Source organism: Zonotrichia albicollis, chromosome 3 (genome assembly GCF_047830755.1).
Source record: "Zonotrichia albicollis isolate bZonAlb1 chromosome 3, bZonAlb1.hap1, whole genome shotgun sequence".
Classification (NCBI taxonomy): Eukaryota; Metazoa; Chordata; class Aves; order Passeriformes; family Passerellidae; genus Zonotrichia; species Zonotrichia albicollis.
In genome coordinates this window covers 54707599-54728108 of record NC_133821.1, presented here as the reverse complement: position 1 = coordinate 54728108, position 20510 = coordinate 54707599, and the positions used below count along the sequence as shown (strand labels likewise).

Here is a 20510-nt window from a genome sequence, read left to right as displayed (position 1 = left end):
TTATTCTCTTTCAAAGTAGAGATCTTCTACACAGCAGGAATCCTGGAAATCTTGAATTTGTGTTTTGGGGGAAAACTCAGCAGCAGCAGGGCAGATAGAACAGCTGGAATTTCATTTTGATCTTCTAGAAATAATTATTTATTTAGCATCATCAAATCAGCAATGATTTATTTATTTTCCTCAATTTACCTGACTCTCAATATACTCTGTATATTCCCCAGACTTCCTTGATCCCCCTCAGCCTTTTTTCTATCTTTCTAAGGAAATAGGGAAACTAAGTGGGAGAAGAAATTCTTTCCGGGCAACATGTTTGGGAGTATAGGAAGTGACCTAATTTTTTTGCAAAAGGAAGCAATAGTTTTAATGACATGAGCAGTGCTGCACAAACCAGTGGGTTATCTCAGTGTCCATGTAAATGTGGAATTAAAAGAGCATGAGATAGATATTTCAGGAACTAAGCAAGATGTTGACTTTGAAATTGCTGAAGACTCAGCTGAAGACAGTCCAACACAATCACTTTTTCTCTAGGGCAATTGCTGGAGGAGCTCTGCTTGGTTTGCATAGAATAATGCAATTCAGGAAGAAATTCAATTACTGAGATAATTATCATATTGGATGAGTGGTAACAACCAAATATAAAGTAAGAGGCCACTGGAGGAAAGCCCAAATCACCTACTAATCCCAAAAGTTCACAGTGAGAAGTCCTGGTTGAGAAGTAAAGGTGTTGCTGATTTGATTGTTAGGTGTAGTGGATTATAGTTTAATCCAGTGCAAATTCCCATTGCTTTCAAGAAGATACCAACACAGCTTTGGTTACTAATAATTGTAGAAGACTTTTAAAACCCAGAATTGATTACTGGACAGCATTTATTCAACTAAGCTGAATTTCAGCACTGAAGTTTGCTTTATAAACTGTCTATATTACTTTTGGTCTTAAAAAAGTGAAATAAAATTATGCCTCATAATGGCTGTATAAAGATTTGGGTTCTAGTTGTGTCTGAAAAGCTAAATTCTTGTCTCATGTCCCAGGGCTCATATTTTAGCTACTCAGACAAAGCCTTAATGGGGCCAGGTTTTATTTTGTTCTGTTTGGGTTTTTTGTTTGTGAGAGCTGTTCTATTTCCTTCCCTTTTTCCCAGTCAGGCTGCATAATTTGAATTGTTGTGTCCCAAAGCACTTGTGATTTTCCCTGATTGTTTCATGCATCTTTCTGTCAAAAGAAAAAATAAGAGGGGGAGGGGAAAGAAGTAGACCCAGAGCTGCATGCTGGGCAAAAGGATTCCTGTGTATTATAGATTAGAATTTTCTGAAGTATTGGTTGATTTTATGGGTCTCAAAAAGCCTCCACACTAGAAATGGTAAGAAACTGGGGTAAATAAGAGTATTAACTTTTACCTTACACTACCACACTGATTTCAGAGGCACTGAAAGTTAATAAAGCATCTCATAATCTTAAAACATATGCATTTGGAAATCAGCAGTGCTTCTCTGCTGAGAATAGAAAATTGATTGAATTCCAAACCTAATGTTTATGCTTACTCTTGCATATGCAGGTGGATATATATCATCTTGCATATGCAGGTGGATATATATCAAGGTGAAAGAATTTTGACAACCTTTTTAAAGTAAAATGATTCTTTATATTCTGAACTGCTTAGAAGGCACTTCCCCCCCAGTGTCATTTTCTGTTGAATAGGAAATGATAATTGCAGTTGCAATGAGACAGACCAACCAGAAACAGGAAGAAAAATAATACCTCCAATAAAATGTTAATCTATGTAGATAATATACTAATATTAATTACAAATAATTTTAATTAACACTCTTATTTTCTCAATCATACTTTTTGCAAAGTAGAGAACGTGCCTTTTTAAGAAAAAAAAATTACTTTCTTTTGGTAGGAAGTAGAAATAAAGCAAATCTGCTCCTCTTCTGTCTCCTGCATGGAAACTTGTGTGTAATTTTTCTGTTGGTCAGTTTTCCACAACATTTTTGGGGAGGCTGTGGGGAGTGGATGAAAAGACTTTGTAACATGTCAGTGGCATCCTTCTCCCAGTTGGATTCAGCATGAACTTACACACAAAATCCTGGAAACCACTACTGAGTCTCTGCTGTGTTTCAAAGACACTGTTATCTTTACACCATCCTTTTCCAGTGTTATTTAAGTTGTTTGAAAACCTCCCTTAGAAGTGATCCCTCTTTGGTGCCATTGTCCTTGGGGCACATTTGCAGTTTCCACAGTGAGTAGTTAAATTCAGGCTGTGGAGGCTGACTGGCCAATCCCCAGCCTGTTCAAAATCTCCTCTGGGCCTTGTGCTCCCCACTGGGTGAGCCAGACCCCAGCCATGCCAATCTCACTGCAGCTCCACCAAGGACACCATGAGGGACACCCCGGGTGTCTCCCTTGGATCCCATGGCAGGGAAAGTGGTGCTGTGGCTCTCCTCCCCTGTGCTTGCAGGCTTTGGTACATGAGGCCCTTGCCACTGTCACGTGTGACCAAATGCTGGCTACTGTTTGGGCTTTTTCCTGTTCAGTTTTTTTCCAAGGAATCAGAGATCATATTTATATATTTGATCATTTTTCAGATTTGATAGATAGGTCTTCTGTTAAGGCTAGTGATTGAGGGCAAAACTTCTGAGACAATATTTTCAATGAAGTGTCCTGAAATTCTTATATACCCATGTCAGAGCAGTATTTCAGGGAAATTGATGTTTACTATAACATTTTTATTAGCCAGAGTTCCACTTTCATCCCAAGTACCCCTGGGTACTTGGGAGATGCTTTGCACTTGGTGTTGAATATCCTTACTCACCACAACAATCATTCTCTTCTGTTTAACACATGCTGGCCCACATTGATTTACTCATTCCTTATTTTCTGACTTTAATGGTGTCTTTTGTTACAGTTAGTAGTAAAAGCTCAATCCAATCTACCTTTTTGGTTGCTTTCTGTTTTGTAATAATTTTTCCTGTGTTGTTTATATTCCACTGCTGCAGTGAAAATACTGAATAGGGAATGTGCCGTTCATAAGGGTGACAGGGTTAGTGCCTGTATGAACTAAGGCACTCTAATTTACCCTTTTTCAAGCAATAAGAATGACCAGGGACTCTCCTGTTTCTGCTGAGCTAAATATGAAACTAAGTAAAGTATTTTGGTATTGTTGTTTTTCTATGGATGGTGAACACCCACAGAAATGTTTTCACCCAAGGAAAACTTCTTGAGTCCAGCTGTTTACCTTAAGGCTTAGAAAGAAAGAAAGTCTGATTAGATATTCTTTCTATTCACTGTTTTGGTGGCACCTGGCTGATCTATTTCTGGAGCCAGTTCAATTATTGAAGTACATAGTGTTGTGTCAGATGCCAAATTCTGAATGGACTGTGCCCCACAAGATGGAAAATGGGCAGAAAGAGTGTGCTGATAAGGTACAATATCAATAGCAGTACTGACCTGAAATAACTGTATATGCCTGATGAACGGATTACTGTGAACTGCCTAATTATATCAACACAAAATGAAGAGATGTTTTAAAGGAAAAAAGTGTTTATTGTGAGACTTGTTTATTAAAAAAAAAGAACTAGCTGTAAACATGTCTTTATTTCCAGCACCAAAAGATCAGACCATTCCAACACCAGACTGGCAATTCAGATCGAAAAGGATGCAGGTATGGCTTGGGAGTTTGGGTGACTTGCTTGATTTGCAAAATGTGATGCATTTACACTGGTGAGGCTTTGCTGGGAAAGCTGAAGAGATGCAAAGGGTTTGAATGTTGTGTGTACAAACCAGAGCACTTCAGATGTAGCAGAGCACCAGTTTGAGTCGTGTGATGAGTAAATGTACTGCTCAGTTATGTGTAGCTGATCAGACAGAGAGCTGCTGGACTGCCAATTGCTTGGTTAATTATAATATTGGTGTTTGTCTGGAATATGCATCAGGCACCCTAGCTAGACTCAGAGGTCAGCTGTGGGCAGGGAAAGGTTTGGGGAAAAAAAGCAGCAAGTTAGTGGTGGCCCTACCACTGAGCAGTTTGGGCTGACCGGTACCTCCTCTTGTCTGGAGAGAAACCTTTTTGAGAGAGGGGAGAAGAGAAGTTGGAAAACTTGCAAGAGGAAGAAGTAGGAAAGATGGTGGGCTGCTCTGCTGGGTGTCAGTGTAGTAAAAGAGCACCAATCCATGGCCATGCAAAGCAACTTCCCAGGCCAGTGAGACTGGGAAGTGAGAGCAGTTTTTGGCACATTAGTGGACACAGAGAACATGTGGTACCTCAGCTGGCACTCTTCAGTGCCTAGTGGGACAGAGCCCTTTTTGGGGGGAACTGATCCCAGTGTCTCGTGCTGAAATCCCAACCCAATGAGAGAGACCAAGGTTTCATATCTGTGTTCTTCCAAGGTTCCGTATATGTGTTCTGTGGCCAATTTTATCTTGCCACTGAGATGGCAGGGGTTGTATTGTGAAGTTGGACATTGACATTGTAATTATTGCTGGTTTACCTCCCATCCTTTTTGTCTGTATCCATTACATCAGTAACGTGAATAAATACATGTCTTCAAGCAGAAATTTATGTAATCCAGGGTGTCCAAGGCGGTAAGAGGAGTATTAATAGTTTGAAGCACAAATGGTGTTTTTTAATTATTTCTCATTTAATGCAGGGAGCTAAGATTTTTCCTAAGGCCATTTTGTCATCTAATAGCAGTGACCTTTAGCATTATTATATATGCTAATAAGTGAATTATTTTTTAAACCCTGTAGCACAAGAAACACATTTCTTTTGTGTATGTGCTTAAAAGACTCATTTTATGACTTGCTTAAATTTTGGCCAAGTACACTCCTGAAGGTGTACAGGTGAGTGTGTCTGCATGGACATGGGCACATACAGACAGCCATACCAGGGCTGGGTGTGTAATGGCTATGGGCTCAAAAAGCAGTGTAGTTACAGGCCCTCCCCTCCTCTGGTGTCAAGGAGCAATCTGTAGGGGAAGCCATAGCCTCTGCAAGCCTCATCTTATGGGATTTTTCTTCTCCATGTAAGATCTCCTCCTAAATTTGTGCAAACAAAAGAATGCATGACTGCCTGTATGTCAGTATCCACATACACTCCCATGTATACAAATACACCTACAAAATGTTGGTTTGTACATGTATTTGTGCACCAGCATTTTAAGAGTATTGAAGGTGGGACACTGCTGCACTACAGAAGAGAAAAGCAGTTCTATTGTCAAGCATATATTGTATTAAAGAGTACAAGCACAGGGCAATACCATGTTGGATTGTGTGGCATCATGGTAGCATTTGTGAAGGGTTCAGTCCTTTTCACAAATCACCATCATAAAGTGCTCCTTTTCATCCAGTTAAAGGCCATAGACCTTTAAGAGATTACACTTCTAGATTGTGATGAGGTGTTGTTCACCTGGGCATTTGGTCCAAGCCATATGTAATTGAACAGCTACTATTTTTAAATTGGTAGCAATTCTGGTGATGCATGTTTGATGCTTGCTCAGTAGACTCAGTAAAATCTTTTAAAATAAGTATCCTCATCTTGAGTACTAGCAGATTCTTTGTAGACAAAGCCTTGAAAAATTTCTGGAGGACTAGAAGGAAAAAAATCCCAACAAAATTATTGGTGTCTGTATGACCAAAGTATTTGAAAATCTCTGAAAAAACATTCAAATTTAACTACATGAAAAGTAGTTATGATGTAAAGTAATAATGATTTTTTTTGTTTCTTTACATTAAGAATAGTATATAGACATTAACTTAGCATTGCAGACTTTTAGAGGAGCGAAGAAATTCTTACTGTTGTAAAGAACAGTAAGAATTGAGTCTGAAATATGTGTTATTACTAATGTGATCTTCTATCTACAATATTGCTCATATTAACCTGATTTTTTGAAGGACTACCTAAGAAATGTAGATTGTGTAAAGTATCAGGAAGATATCATCTACCTAGAGGAAGCAGATTTAAGTAGGAATGAAAAAGAACATAACATGTAATGCAGAATGACTTTGTATAGTTTTATTTTTTTTTACAAATGTGTGCTGCTCTGGTTGTAGGAAATGATGACAATAATCTCAACTCCATTTTTTACGAGCATCTGACAAGATCTCTGCAGGAGTCTCTTTGTGGAGATTTGATCCTGGGCCGCTGGGGAAACTACAACACAGGAGACTGTTTTATTCTGGCATCAGATTATTTAAATGCCTTTGTGCATTTGATTGAAATTGGAAATGGCCTTGTCACCTTTCAGCTCAGAGGGCTCGAATTTCGAGGTAAGGATCCGTGATGATTTAAATAGCAACAAAACCAGCAATAAATCCTGTCTGTCTTTTTAATCTATCACAATTCTACAGTAGGACCTGGAGTTTGAGGACCTTTCTCTTTCTACAGATGTTTGTCTGTCTGAAAGCTTGGTACTTCTTTGTGTCATTATATGAATATTGTTTTGAAATGTAAATGTTAAGAAATTTGGAGCCATGTTCTGCAGCATCATAAGACTTCCAGAAAGAAGGCTTGTTGAGTGGTTTGCTTGGTTCACAGATCCTTTGAGTAATGCTTAGTTACTTTCTCAGATTATTTATTTTCCTCCATAACTATGAAAATTGGAGTTGTTCTTAAAATTTTTCAACCTGAAACACCTTGTCTTTGAGAAATAAACAAACAAAAGAGCCAAAACCAAAGTAAGACTTTTTCCATGGAAAATATCCTATGTCAAACTATGCAAGAAACCAGTGCTGGGATGGTCTCTGTCACACTAGAACAGCAGAGTATAATCAAGGTGACTTTTCAACAAGGTTGAGTGTGAGAAAATAAGTGACAGACTGGCTCTTTGAATGCACTTAAGTGTGGGAGGATTAGACTAGGAAATAACGTGTGTGGGCTCAAGTCTTGACTCTGTGACAGACTCCATGTAGGATGTTGAACAGGTTGTGGTGAATGCTTTATGTTCACTTTCCTTCCTGTGTAGTGGGGATGAAGATAACACTCTTGTGTCCTCAGCAAAGTTATGTGGAAAGAAAACAGTAAATGCCTGAAACAGCTTGGTAGTGTAGTACTTCATGAGATGCCTATTCAGAACAAGTGCAAATTATGAGGAAAAACAACTGCAAAGGAAGAAAGATAATTTGTTTATCACCTTATAATTTCTTGTTGTTTATGATGATTGTTGAGGAATACATGGTCATGCACATGTGGTTCTTAGGCTTACTTCAACTTCCAAGAGATCTGTGCAAGTATTCTTGTATTCATCTTCTCCTTCGGTGTCCCCCAGGTGAGCAGTGGTGCTGCTGTGTCAGGAATAAGTACTTGCAGTCTAACTTCTAGAATTTATCTTTGCTGATCATCCTTTTGTGTTAAAATAGTTCAGTGTGATACTTGAAACAAACAGAAGAAAGAAATCTCCTTCCCAGTTAAATTGCAGGAGTTTTGTGAGGTGGTTTTTCTTTTTCCTTGTGCAGTTGTCCCTTACTGGGGGTCCCTCTCTATCATCACCGTCACCAGCCAATAGAAGTAATGTCAATGTTGGAAACATGAAAGCATATGAGAGGATGCTCAAGCCATGTGCTAGCTGGATAAAAAGATCAGGGCCTAGCAGACAGGCATAATGAACTGGAAGTTGAGTGGGGAACAACTGGATAGTTGCAAAGTGGTTTGGGGAGACTTTCTTTGACGTTGAGCCAGGATCATTCACAGCCAGCAAGTGCCATTTGGCACTTGGTTCTGAGAGCAGAACTCAAAAATTGCAGTGTGCCACCTGTCGAGGTATCTCTGTATTCCCTAAAATCTCAGTTTAAGTAATTAAATGTGTCTGAAAATTGACCTTTCCATGAAGATTGCCTAATGCTGTTCAGTATTAATTAACTGTAGTTAATACTGTTTTACTTTGTTAATAGATCCAGCATGTCCGCCAGCTGCAACAGGTCTTTAAATTCAGCTGGGGCTGAGCCCCACAACCTCTCATGTCTTTCACAGATTGCTGTTGAGAGCCAGCTGAGTTCTCAAGAGGAAAATCCTTTTTCCCAGTCTTCCTTGCACTCCTCAGGGGGAGGCTGGCATCCTGCAAAGCAGCACCTCTTACTTAGCTGAGTCTTGGATGGCTCTGGACCAAGAAAGCAGCAGCAAACTGAGCTGGAAAGTAATGCCAGTTACTGGGGGTGGAGAGGGGTGGGGAAATGATGGTTTCACCTAGATTATCTCATCCTCAGTACAAATCTGTGCCTCCTTACCCTCAAAGTATCACTAGGGGAAGAGACTGCTCAATACTACAAGAGGAAGTAGTAGGAAATAGGAGAAAAATGGACTCTCCCTCTTCTCTGAACCCACTGGATAATCCTATTTCAAGAAAAAGACAAAATGTGTGGTCATTTTGTGTCCTCACAGACATGGTGTGTAAGGAAGTTTTCTCTGGTCTTCAGAGTGTGTGGTAGAGGAGTTATTATTGGAACAGAAATTAGGAGTGTGTGTTGCTATTCCGTTGTTTGGCCTGGAACAGAGAAGCTGTGTAGGGTTGAATAAAGGAACTTACCTGAGATAAAACCTGCTCAAACATGTAGCATGTGCTGTGCCTGTGACAGCTGAACCCCACTGGACTGTGGGGAATGAGTGCCAGAGAAATCACACAAATTACAAGCCTGCTTGAGGATGGAGTGGGAGAAGCAAAGGAGCCCAGAGGGGAACCAAGCCAGATAAGGATGCCTGGATCTGATGGAAACTGTAACAAAAGCCTCATGGACACCAAAGTATGAGCAGGTAATCTGCTGTGTGCCCAGTGGAGACTTCCTGGGGTGATGTGCTGCCACCAGAGGGGTTGTTTGTGTCTCCAGGTAACCCATGAGGGCTGGTGTGCTTCAGATAAACTGTGCTGCAGAACTGTGCCTTTCCTGTCCGTGGTTTGGTCCATCTGCCAGCAAGGAGCTGGGCTGCTCTGGTGGGGCTGCAGGCCACAGTGATGCCTGGACACTCAGGCACTAGTCTGAGTAAAAGGAGCCAGAGAGGCTGACCTGAATGCAGAAGTTCATAAGGGGATGAACCAAAGCTGTTGAAAGGAAGTTGTGTGAAAGCTGAGACTGAAATTCTGCCTTGGAAGGCATTCTTTGCTCCTTCCCTTGAACAGATTGCTGCCAGCAGGGGCAGGAAGGTGGAGCAGGCTTCCATCAAGCAGCACCAAGAGACATCTCTTGTGTGGACTGAGCATGTTCTTCCCCATTTCAAATCTTGCAAAGGGCTGGTGAATACAACCTGAATATTGAATACAGTAGGATTTTTTTCTGCAGAAGTGAGAAAGTGTATGGAACTGCCCTGGAAGAAGCTGATGGTTTGCAAAGTCAAGTGGCAGCTATTAAGCACCAGACTCTGCTTTGGGCATCCTGCATTCCCATTTTTAGTTGTCTGTTCATGCACTGTTTTTTACAGGGGACCCTAATTCCTTTCATTATACTGAATGGTTTCCCACAAGGGGGGGAAAAGGGCTAGAGGAGGAACTTGTAATCTGTAATTTCTGAGCTTTGGCTGCTTCATTTCAATTTCAAACAAGTAATTTTAATTGAGGGCCCCAGAAATCTGCTGTTCCTTAAATAGGAAATCTGTGTTTGCTTTGGAAATGAGTGAATCACAACAGTGTTCACTGTGCCTGTTTTATGTTTATGACTAAACTAAAAGCAATATTTGCATTGTGGAGCTCTGGATTTTCCTATGTGTGTTTCTCATTGAGGTAGCTGAAAGGCTGTGCTGGCAGTATGGTAGTGCCCTAAGAAGGGGTCACAGAACCTTCTGAATTTAAATGTAGGAGGAGGTACTTGCTGCCCCCCCAGTTTGCAGTCCATCCTAATTGAGGCTTGGCATTGTAAGTGACTGATCCAGATGCCTTTTTAACTGTTTGTAATAGAAGCATTTGTCTCAGCTTTTAAATGAGAAAACAAACCCAACCAAATGCCTGCAGGCAGCCTAAGAAGGTACAGACTGAGCAGACTGAAAGAAGAGAGTCAGCAAATCTGGGATTCCTTTCATCTGTTGTTAGTCCTGTTTGTATTAAACACCTTGGATGGATTAGTTTTTCACTCTCCCATTCTGTGGGCAGAGAGGGAGTGTGCCTCCTTGGTATCATTTATCCTGAGCACGAAGCAGAGGGGAGGCATTGCCGGGAAATGCCCAGCTCCTCCCTTGTGGACAGCAAGGGGAAGGTAGAAATGAGCTGAATTTAGGGGAACGCTTCCAAGGAGCTGCACAGGGCTGTGGGGGAATTGAGCCCTTCAGTAACTTAACTCTGCTGGGTGTGTTAGACCACAGCAGAATGCTAAAAGCAGCCTGCCAGAAGAAATACATAACATATCATTTCATTTGAAAGGAAGAGATGGGAAAACCCACAGTCAGGGAACAAGCAGAAACAATGTCAGAATATCTCCCTCTCACGAGTTCCCTGTAGAACAAGGGAGGTTTAAAATATTTTCCTGTTTAGTCTGTGTGTCTACAGAGTGTCTTTTGGGGAATATTTATTTAGCATTTCATGTGTAGAAACCACTTACTGATGGTGTTGCTGAAGTCTTCAAGAGCTGTTTTCTAACTCCTGCACAGTATTCTTCAGTCATTTAATGAACTTCTAAATCTCTGCTGTGATATTTTTTTGTTACTGCATGTTGCACGTGCAATATTCATGCTTCACTTGGAGCTTCATTAGATGGATCAAGGCAAGAAGCACAGAGCAGACACAGATGTAGCTGTGCACAGTGGCAGGCAGCTGTGGCAGCAGGATGGGATTGCCCATGGGGCCCTCTGTGCTTATTTCCCACACAAAATGGTGTAGGAGAGCAGCCAGTGCAGGCTGTGTGCTCTAGGCATGGTACTGATGTCTCATAAGGACAGGTCCTCGTTTCTGCAGCATGTGTGCATAGTTTTATTACAGTAGCAAATGCAGTACCAGTGTAAGGAATATTTATTGGTGTTTGATTTTTGTTTCTGAAGGCTCTGTAGCACTAGGAAGAATCATTATTTAAAGAGTGGTTGCAACTTTTATTTTTTTACAAATCACTTCCTACTGTTAGGAAACAAAAGTGCCCATGTTCATGTTTTTCCTGAGACTACACTTGAGGATATGTTCAATCTATGTACCAGAACATTAAAGGTATTGATAAATTACAAAGAGTTCAGAGAAAAACAGCATTTTTGACACATCACTTGGGAGAAAAGGTTAAAAACCAAAAGTGCAGTGTTTGTGGGGAAAGAACAAAAACTGAGAGTCACAATTCTTGGAAATACTAGAAACCTGGACAGAAAGGATGCAAAGGGGTTTCTTTAATCTTGGTGATTTAATTGGGAAGAATAGCATGAAACAGGGAAGACGATACTTTATGTTAAATGCACAAAATCTGTGATATATAAGCCTTTCTAGGTGTACAGTCATGCTCTCACAATGGAAGCTGTCTAAGCATTTCAGATAGGCTTAGGACAGTTCCTGTAGCATGTACTAGAATAAATATTTGATGTCTTTTTTCCTTTTTCTTCTTTTCACAATTTTATGTGTATTTATGGGTGCACTGGAGAAGACTTTTGGAAAGAAGGAAAATGTTAAATGCAGTGCAGCCTTTTTACTGAGAAAATATCTTTGCCAAAACCAAAATATTGCCTCTTGCATTGCACTGCAGAAGATGTGACACGAGAGGTTTTTGTGGTATTTCATAGCTGCAAGTTTAACAACAAACATCTTTGGAGAATTCTACCTCCATGTGGCCTTCCTTAGTGTGCCTCTGTGGGCCAAGAAAAGGAAAGGTTTCTGAGGAGAGGGGATGCCTGTTATTGTAGCAACTGACCTGGTTTGAAAACCAGATTGTCTTTCAGACATACAAACACCTGATGCAGCTGAAAGCCAAACCACAGTTTTATACCTAACAGCTTTGATGTTTGAGGAATTGATACTGTTTTTTAAGTCCTGAATTTTTTATTTGAAACAAGCAGAGACTATCAGAACCTATAAATTACTGTTCTTTATCCCAGTTCCACAAGCAAAAGAGCAGGAAGGAGCCAAAAAAAGTTGCAGGTTTCCAGAATGTGTCTAAATCAGAGGTTCATGATTTTCCATTTGTGAGCTCAGTTCACTCCTCTTTGATGTGTTTGGGTTTTTTTGTTTCTAGAGCCATATCTGATGTGTGTTTCAGTAGAGGATGACCTTCCAATGGCTGTAATTATGCTCACTCTGCTTTTATTGTGTGATAACTTACTGCTTGTTATACTGCTATCCTGAGCAGAAAAGAAATGCTGGTTGAGAAGGAGCCTCATCCATCAGAATTTGGGAATATTCAGATTTGCAGCATAAGCTTGTTGAAGCAGGGCCAGATAATTCCACTGTAATGCATTTATTGGTAAGACATTCTTGTGCTTGGTTTTGCCAAACAAATGGTGGGCAACCAGGTGTCTTTCTGGAGTCATCTGTGAGGAGACCTCTGCATGGCTTAGAAAAGGAGTTACCTGGGGCATGAGCCCTTTCTGTGTAGATTTGCACCTTGCTTGCTTATTTGTCAGCAGTCTTCAGTGCTCAAGCTGTTGCTTCCTTCAGCCACAATAATTAGTCCCTGTTCTGAATATGTTGTAAAACTGAAGTGTTTTATGGAAATTAAAACTGATCCTAGGATACTTCTAATATGTGGCTGTGTAATGGATTTTTCTTTCTGGCCTCTCAGATCTTGGAAAATGCTTTTCACTCCCTGAGTTTTCAAAATTGAATTCAAAAGCACACTATAGTTTCAGCCTTTAATTCTAGAAGGCTGGGTGATCATTCAGTTAGGTGTATTTTATCCTTTTGAAGCAAGATTAGTCTTCAGTTTCAGTTTTCTCATTTCCATTTAGGTCAAATCGTTCTGGCAGAGCACCAGTCTGTCCTCAAATCCTCATGTGTCAGGAAAATACAAAGAGCTCCAAGTTCTCACCCTGGCTTTCTCCTGAGCTCACACAGGCTGACCTTGCTTTGTTCAGCTGGCACTTTTTTTTTACATTGATGGACTTGTGGCAACCCTCCAACATTAGATATCTTACAAATGAATTGGTCACATCTATACTAGCAAGGGACAGAGTGAATAACTAAACTTGAGTGAAGTGCATGAGATTATTTTCCTTCTACTGCAGAAAGAAGTGTCAAAAAATGTTTTCCCTCAGATTTTGAAATTACTAATTACTACTGAAAACATTTTCCTGTATTTTAATATTTAATGGTACTACACTTAATTATATTGCAGAAGTGAAGTGCATGTTCTGTTCCCTGCTCTTTGGTTTTATGAATAATTCTCTCAGAGTTGCTTGAACTTGCTAATTTTTTGAGAAGCAATATAAAAATTGTCATTTAAATCATCAGCTTATAGCACATACAAAAAAGTCCAGGGCTAGCCTTCTGTAAAAGACAGACACAAATGCTTGACTTCATTGACTGTGTCCTGTCCCTTCTGGCTCAACTGCTGTAAAGCTGAGCACGTGTTCTCAGTCTCTGTGGTACCAGTGTCTGGAGTAATGAACCAAAAAGGATTGAGGTATGCACTGGTAAATGAAATTTTACAGTAAAATGCCAATCTGGCATTGAAGTCCAGCCTGTGCATTGAGGACTAAAGCAAGGCTCCATTAAAGATGAGAGGAAATTACTGGCAGCTGTTCCAGAACTGACTGCAGGAATTAGGAGGGAACCAACATGTGTTTGAGCATCAAGCCTGAATGTTGTCTTTGTGGGCTTGAGGTTTTTTTCTAGATGTTGTTTGGAAACACTAATCAGCAGGAATGAGGATTTGGTGTTTTGTCAGAGCACTGGCCGTGGCTCAGGTTACACCTTTAAAGTGAAGAGGGACACCCCAGATGCTCCACAAGCAGTAAGGACACCAAATCCCCAAGGTGGTAATGCCCAAGTCCATCAAACAACTTTTGTTAATCAAGGGTTTGTTTGCCAGGTGTTGAAGAGCACACCCCTGATTTCATTCTTTGGAATAAATCCATGAAACGACCATATGAGCTCCTTTGGTTGTTTCCCATAGCTTTTGTAATGACACAGTTCCTCTTTGAATGACTCTTGCTCCTCAAGTTCAACATTGATTGCACCCCCTGTAGTATAATTTTAACTCTGGCTGATTAAAATTGCCTAGCGAAGACAACTTGGAGGCATTTTAACCTGTAGAATTAGCTAAGAATGCAAATAATGTTCTGGCATCATCTTCTATTTGCTATGTATATGATGACAGTTTCCTTTAAACATTGAGAATCTCTTGAATTCACCTTTTCTTTGCCTTGCCAGCCTCCTTGGCCCTGTATTTTACACAATGTCTCCTAATAAAACTAGTAATTACAGAAACTGCAGTAATAATATTCAGCATTTGTTGAAAGAGGTAGTAGAGAGAGTAAAGCCTTCCATAGAAATAAAATTTGATATTTCCATACCAAAAGAAAAAAAATATATACAAATAGTTACATAGACTGGGAAAAGGCATCTTTAAATCCCATTGTTGTAGAGGGATCAGGGACAATTGTTTATTGTGTTTTTCATTCTCCATCACTTGCAAACATTTGGCAGCACTTCATTTTGCATCTGGGATGAAGATGGATCTTCTCCTAAAATCAATGTAATACTGAAAGACCTTTAAACTTTCAAAAATAAACGTAACAGCGTGGAGCATTTGTTTTACTCTTTTCAAGCAATGTACAAAGGAATGTTTTCCCTACTTCAGTTTGAGTACTATGTCTTCTGACTTGATTTCACAGAAGCATCTGCTAACCCAGAGCAGTTCTTGATTTTTTGCTGTTGAGCAGTAAGTGTTAATTCATGTAGAAATCTGTGAAATCTGAAGCAGAAGCAGTCCAGTTCATGTCCAGTCCAACTGGAAATGTCAGCCTAATAGGTCATGTTTTGTACTTGGCAGTATTGAAAGGCAAGATGTTTATATTTGGATAACCTGAAGGCTTTTAATAATTGTTCATATTTTATATCCCTGAAGTCTAAGGAGGAATGCATATCAGTGTGTGAGCAACACTGGGTTCACAGTGCAAATTTTCATTCAAGGCAAACTGAACAGAAAACACTGGAATATCCTGAATCTTTTCCCTCCATCTCTGAGGGCTACGATTCTGTTTTTTTTCCTTTGGATTTTTCTGTTCTTTTTTACTTGTATGTTTTGCTTGCTGCACACATTTTAGCAGATGCACAGGCAAAAAAAGAAGTGATAACCCATACTTCAGCGTATTTTGTTGTGTTTTGAAAGGTTTTTGTTAGTGAGGAGAAAGGAATATTCTAGATGCTACTTCTGTTGATACAAACTGAAGGTCACAGGTTGCTGACCAGAGGGTTGTGATGGGACTGGAGCAGACAGTTGGGGGCAGTTGTCATCATGCTCCACAGAAAGGCCTTTGGACGCTGCCCTGCTCCAGGCTCTCTTTTGGGGTGCTGGCAGACTGCAGGGAATTGAAGCTGGCACTGTGTTCTTTCCTGGCTGAATGTTCAGGTATGAACACAGCCAAATTCTTCTCCTATTTAGAGTGGCACACCAGGTCTGTTGGTCCTGGTGGGGAGGGAGCTGTTGAACTGCACTGCAGTCTCACATCTTCCTCTCCTGTTGAGTCTGTTTAGCAGTTGATGGAGTCAGCAATCTGTGGGGTGGTACTGAACCTCTGGCAGAAGGCCTGTGCAAGATGTGTAACTTGCATCACGGGAGATGCCCTTGAAAGATGGTTTATGTACAAACTCAGTGGGGACTAAGTTCTGCAGCAGCCTATGGAGAGAAAATTTCAAAAAGAAGCATACATCAAAAACATAAAACATCTATTTTGAGAGTACTGGGGTGAGCACATGGGCATCTGCCTCGGTTTTTATTAGTAGTGCCCTACATAGTATGGAAACTGCATTGATAGAGTTCAAATCCACAAGGGCTCAGCTTGACCATCTAGTGAGCACAGCACAGGCTGAAATGCAGAGTCTGCATTATTGCTTCTACATCTGCCTCGTGACTTCTTTTTGAGGTAACATATCCTTTTTAGTAAAAATTTGCTCTACTTTGATCTAAAGCCTGTGTAATAGACTAATTAGAAAGCTGTTCTGTTCTTGTGATGTACTGCCACTAGTGCTGTTCATTAGAGATGTTTGATCCAGAGTAGCTTTTACTCCAGTGGGAGAGAGAACAACCCAGTAGATGTTATTTTTGGAACATGCTTTCCAAGATAGCTTGCTAAAACCCAGATTGTACAAGTGCTCTGACACACTAAAATCTTTCTTTGGGTCCCGCATGTTAGTTGAATAAGTAGACTGATGTCCCGGGCTCCTGATGAGAGCACGTTTGCCCCTGAGCAGGCTGTGCGGGCCGGATAGCTCAGTCTTCCTGCAGGGACAGACTGCCCAAAACCCAAGCAGCTCCCAGCCACTGGCTACCTTAGCAAGCTTAAGGGATATCAGCTCTTTGGTGATTATCAGCTCGTTTGAGTTCAGCTCTTTTGCTTGCTAAGGCGCTGCAGGCTGGCCGGCAGACGTAGAGAGAGGAGAAGGCTGCTCTGGAGTTCCACAGCAATGGCTTTATTGAGGGTCTGTGAAGGGTTCCAGCGATGGCTCTTCTTACCAGAATGGGCTAAAACAGCCCTTTATATAGGGTATAGGGGGACCCAAAGTTGTCTAATAGCTGGGGTTAAGGGAAAGTGACCTATGGGGTTACAGAGAGATAAGCTGGGGTCCAAAAGCAGGAAGAGAGAGGCTTCTTGCTATTTCACCATGACATGGCATTTCCTGTCTTTAAGCCTCTTCCCTTGATGGGGCCGTAGCAGGCCTGGAGCCTGCTACAGACTGGGACTTGGATCAACTTGCTTAATGTGCCTTATGGAGCAAGACTCTTTAGAATTGCTTCTTGGTGAGTTTTTATGGAGGCAGAAACTGTGGTCTGTAGTTTAGCTCAGCTCAGAACCCATTAGAATCAGAACATTAGATCAGGCCCTTTTGGCCTTATAGGTGATGGTAGTGAATGAGTAATGTACAGCCCTTTATTTGCTGCTGCACATGGCTCACATCGAGTTTGTTGCTGTAGCTCGTTCTCTCAGATCTTTCTAAGTGCATACAACCTTCAGACATACTTTGGGTGTGAGCTTGCAAGGCCTCCTTTGTTTCCTCCTCCCCCAATAACTGGCAGCACCCCCTCTCTTTCTCTGTGCCAAGGGACATACTGCCAGCAGAGAGAGGTGGAAGCTATAACAGAAGGAGATGAAGACAACGAGGGCTGCTGCTGTTGCAAGCCCGGGCACTTGCCGCACCTGCTGTCATGCAATGCAGCCTTCAACCTGCGCTGGCTGACGTGGGAGATCACGCGGAGCCAGTACATCCTGGAGGGATACAGCATCATCGACAACAACGCCGCCACCATGCTGCAGGTGTTCGACCTGCGCAGGATCCTGATCAGATACTACATCAAGGTAAACTCTCTGCTCAAGTGCACTTTGTTCCTGGGCAGGCTGGTCAAACAGAATTCTGTCTGTCTATGGAAGAAAGAGCATTTGAAGTTTTTTGTTTTATGTTTATCCATCTGCTCTGCAGGCTTGATGTTAGATCATAGAACCATAGAATCATTTGGTTTGATCTTAGGATCATCCGGTTCCAGCCGTCCTCCTATGGCAGGGACACCTTCCACTGGAATGGGGATAATTAATTAATGTGTCCCTTTGCTAAATACAATTCTGATCACTTACAGTTAGTACAGAAAATGGCAGGCATGCTTCAGTGGAGATCAAGAAGGTGAATTACTGTCCTGTAGGGATAAAATCAGACAAAGTGTTCTTATTTAGGTTCTTAAGTTTTTGCAACACTTCAGTAACAGTTTGTTATTTCTTCTTGCCTTGGCCTTTCCTTTAGTTTTTTTTTTTCCTGGAAAAGAAAAGAAAGGTGTTAACAAGCATAAAGTTCTTGGGAAACTTCTGAAGAGCTGTTTCTCAAATGTACTTTTTCAGTAGTACAAACTCCCTACTTACCTTCTGTTTTAAACATATATCACAACACATTTGACGTTGGTTTATTACATTGCTGACACATCAGTTAATTTACACCGCTTCTATTATTGCATTGTTATTAAGATCACAATAACCACACAGATACTAATTTGTCAAAATAATTGAACCTTATACTCTACCAAGACATCTTCATCCTCTGCCAAAACAATTCCCAATCCAGAAAATGAATAATTTGTTGTGCTTTATAGTCTTCTCCTGGAACAGCAGCAGCCAGGTGCTGCTTGCTGTGCCACTGGAACTGCCATGAAGACAATTGCTAAAGCTCCAAACCACCCTTGACAACTCCTTTTCACTTACATCCCCACAATTGTAAAACTCTGTCAACTTGAGAGACAGACCTGTTGTAAATAAGTTAATCACCATTTTTTGCAAATGAACCTATGTAGTAAAAACAAGCTCATTGCCTTACAAAGGTGCTTTGATCATGTAGTTGATTACTTCTGGGATTTCATAAATAATTTCGTAGGCAGTACGGCCTGGTAACCAACCTGCTTTGTTTAATAAACTAGTTAGAAATAAAACTGCATGTGAGCATGATTTTTTTCATTTTAGAAGTGGTGTTTGTGGCTATAAATTGTTTTAAAGCAATGTAACTGAGCGGAAAAAAAAAACCAAAACAAAAAACCAACTCTTCTTTAATGAGTATGTTACTACAATTGGTTTGCTTTACCTTAAAAGGTAACCTGAATAACTGGAACATAAACTGGTGCAAGCTGGCAAATGACTCAGCTTTTGATGGGGAATGAGATTGAAAAAATCCTAGTCTAAGCTGCAATCAAATCAGCATCTTATTAGTTTAAAGCATTGAATAATTTTGCTTTATATACTGGAACTGATTTTGTGCCTTAAAATCCTCCAATATATGGAGGGTTTGTGGGAAGTGTGAAGTTTACCACATGGAATGTAAAAACTTAACTGAAAGGCAGTTTAGAGCTTCTGGTTCTGGACACACCTGAGAAGCAGCTAACATAGGCAAGATGGCTTAGACAAACTTCCATCCCATGGGATAGAGGTGTGGTTAGTTGATCCTGTTTTGAGAAGGGAGTGGGTTAAATGCTGTCCACATCACTGAGGTGTGCTGTGGCTCCATCTTTGCTCTATGCAGAGTTCATGTGCACTCCCGATGGCTCTGAAAGCATGAAAATCAAATCTCTTCTTGTTGGGTTTAGTTGAGTCAGTATTATTATATTGCACTGAAACAGAGCTTCATTCTCAGAAAGGTCAGTCTTCATTCTCAGGCTGTCCATCTTTTTAATCTACTTCTCTTGTTAGGGAAGGATAAACAGAAAATAATAATAACCTGTTGGCTCCTTCAGTGTTAGCCTGGGCTGGGGCTCCCTTTAGTGAAGGGAGGGTGCACTCAGGAAATCCCTTCTCTAGAATGTCACTTCCAAAAGAAAATTACCTGGATATTTTCTCCTTGTATTTTTAAACAGGGGCTTTAAAAAGATTTGGTAAAATCTTTAATACAGCCTTGGAAAGTGAGAAGATTATAATATGTATTAGATCAGCTTTTTTCCTGTTTATTTAATGTTTGCCTCCAAATAAACAGTATCAGACACAGAGGTGAGAATTCATTCCTTCCCCAGCTGTTTCTTCTGGGGGAATGCAGATCAAGACCCTGTGCAGTTGCACTGTGAACCTTCTAAAAGTCCTTCACACTTTCTTTTTAACAGTGTGAAAGTAATTGTAAGAAGAACTATAGATAAGGCAGTATTCAGGTCACATAAAACACAAACTCAAAAAATCACTTAGGCTGGAGTTTCTGCAGGAACTGCACTTCCATTGCATTGAGCATTTGGAGTGTTTCTGGTTTATTCTCTGTAGCTTATAATGTTGTAAATATTTACCATATTGTTTCAGAAATGCCATATAGCTGAGGATGTACTTGTGCATAAAACATACCTTGTAAGAGTTACCAAGAGCAGAATTTAATTAGGTGACGGAAGATTTTGTTGTTTTGTGTCTGATTGCAAGTCTGATTTTTTCCCAGCTGAATCAGCTTCTTTGTAAACACAGATGAGGATAATAAAAAAAGCAAACTCTATCTCAAAAATCAACAAAGAGAATGTGTGCTTTGTTTTAGTTCTTCTATCCTTCAAGAATAATTACTGTATTGGTCTTTTAAACAATGAGTTGCACTGAGAATCTTATTCCTAAATCATATTTATTTCATTTGCAGTTTCATTGACAGCCTGGATATGCATACATTTCTTATTATGGAAGGATTTTTATTCCCCACAAACAAAGTGGGTCAGCTTCTGTAGCCCTTCTGCATATATTTTGAAATAATAATTTCCTGCCCAACTACTGTGATATTTTTCCCTTGTGCCTCTTCCATCTCTTCTCAATATATTCTTATTTAAACATCTTTTAGTATTCAAGAAGTCTGTGTATTCGCTGAGTGCTGTGTTTTCAGCTCATATTGTTTCTGCATGAATCTTTTTTAAGGAGTGCATTGTTCTCCACATGCCAAGAAATTAAGGGTCCATCCTGTCCATATCTCTCTGACTTGTCTTTTTC

At 40.4% G+C, this 20510-nt stretch overlaps 1 protein-coding gene across 3 annotated transcripts in view; it reads left to right on the top strand.

The window, feature by feature from the left end:
- The window catches only part of PCNX2 (pecanex 2), a 156971-nt gene that overhangs the window by 107971 nt on the left and 28490 nt on the right, over window positions 1-20510 (top strand). For all 3 annotated transcript variants that reach the window (XR_012579570.1, XM_074537489.1, XM_074537490.1), the window contains 3 exons: window positions 3604-3662; window positions 6050-6265; window positions 17143-17396. Coding sequence is in view for 2 of the 3 variants with exons in the window: in XM_074537489.1 (XP_074393590.1) it covers window positions 3604-3662; window positions 6050-6265; window positions 17143-17396 (529 nt within the window). In the remaining variant the exon portion in view is untranslated. The remainder of the gene's footprint in view (window positions 1-3603; window positions 3663-6049; window positions 6266-17142; window positions 17397-20510) is intronic.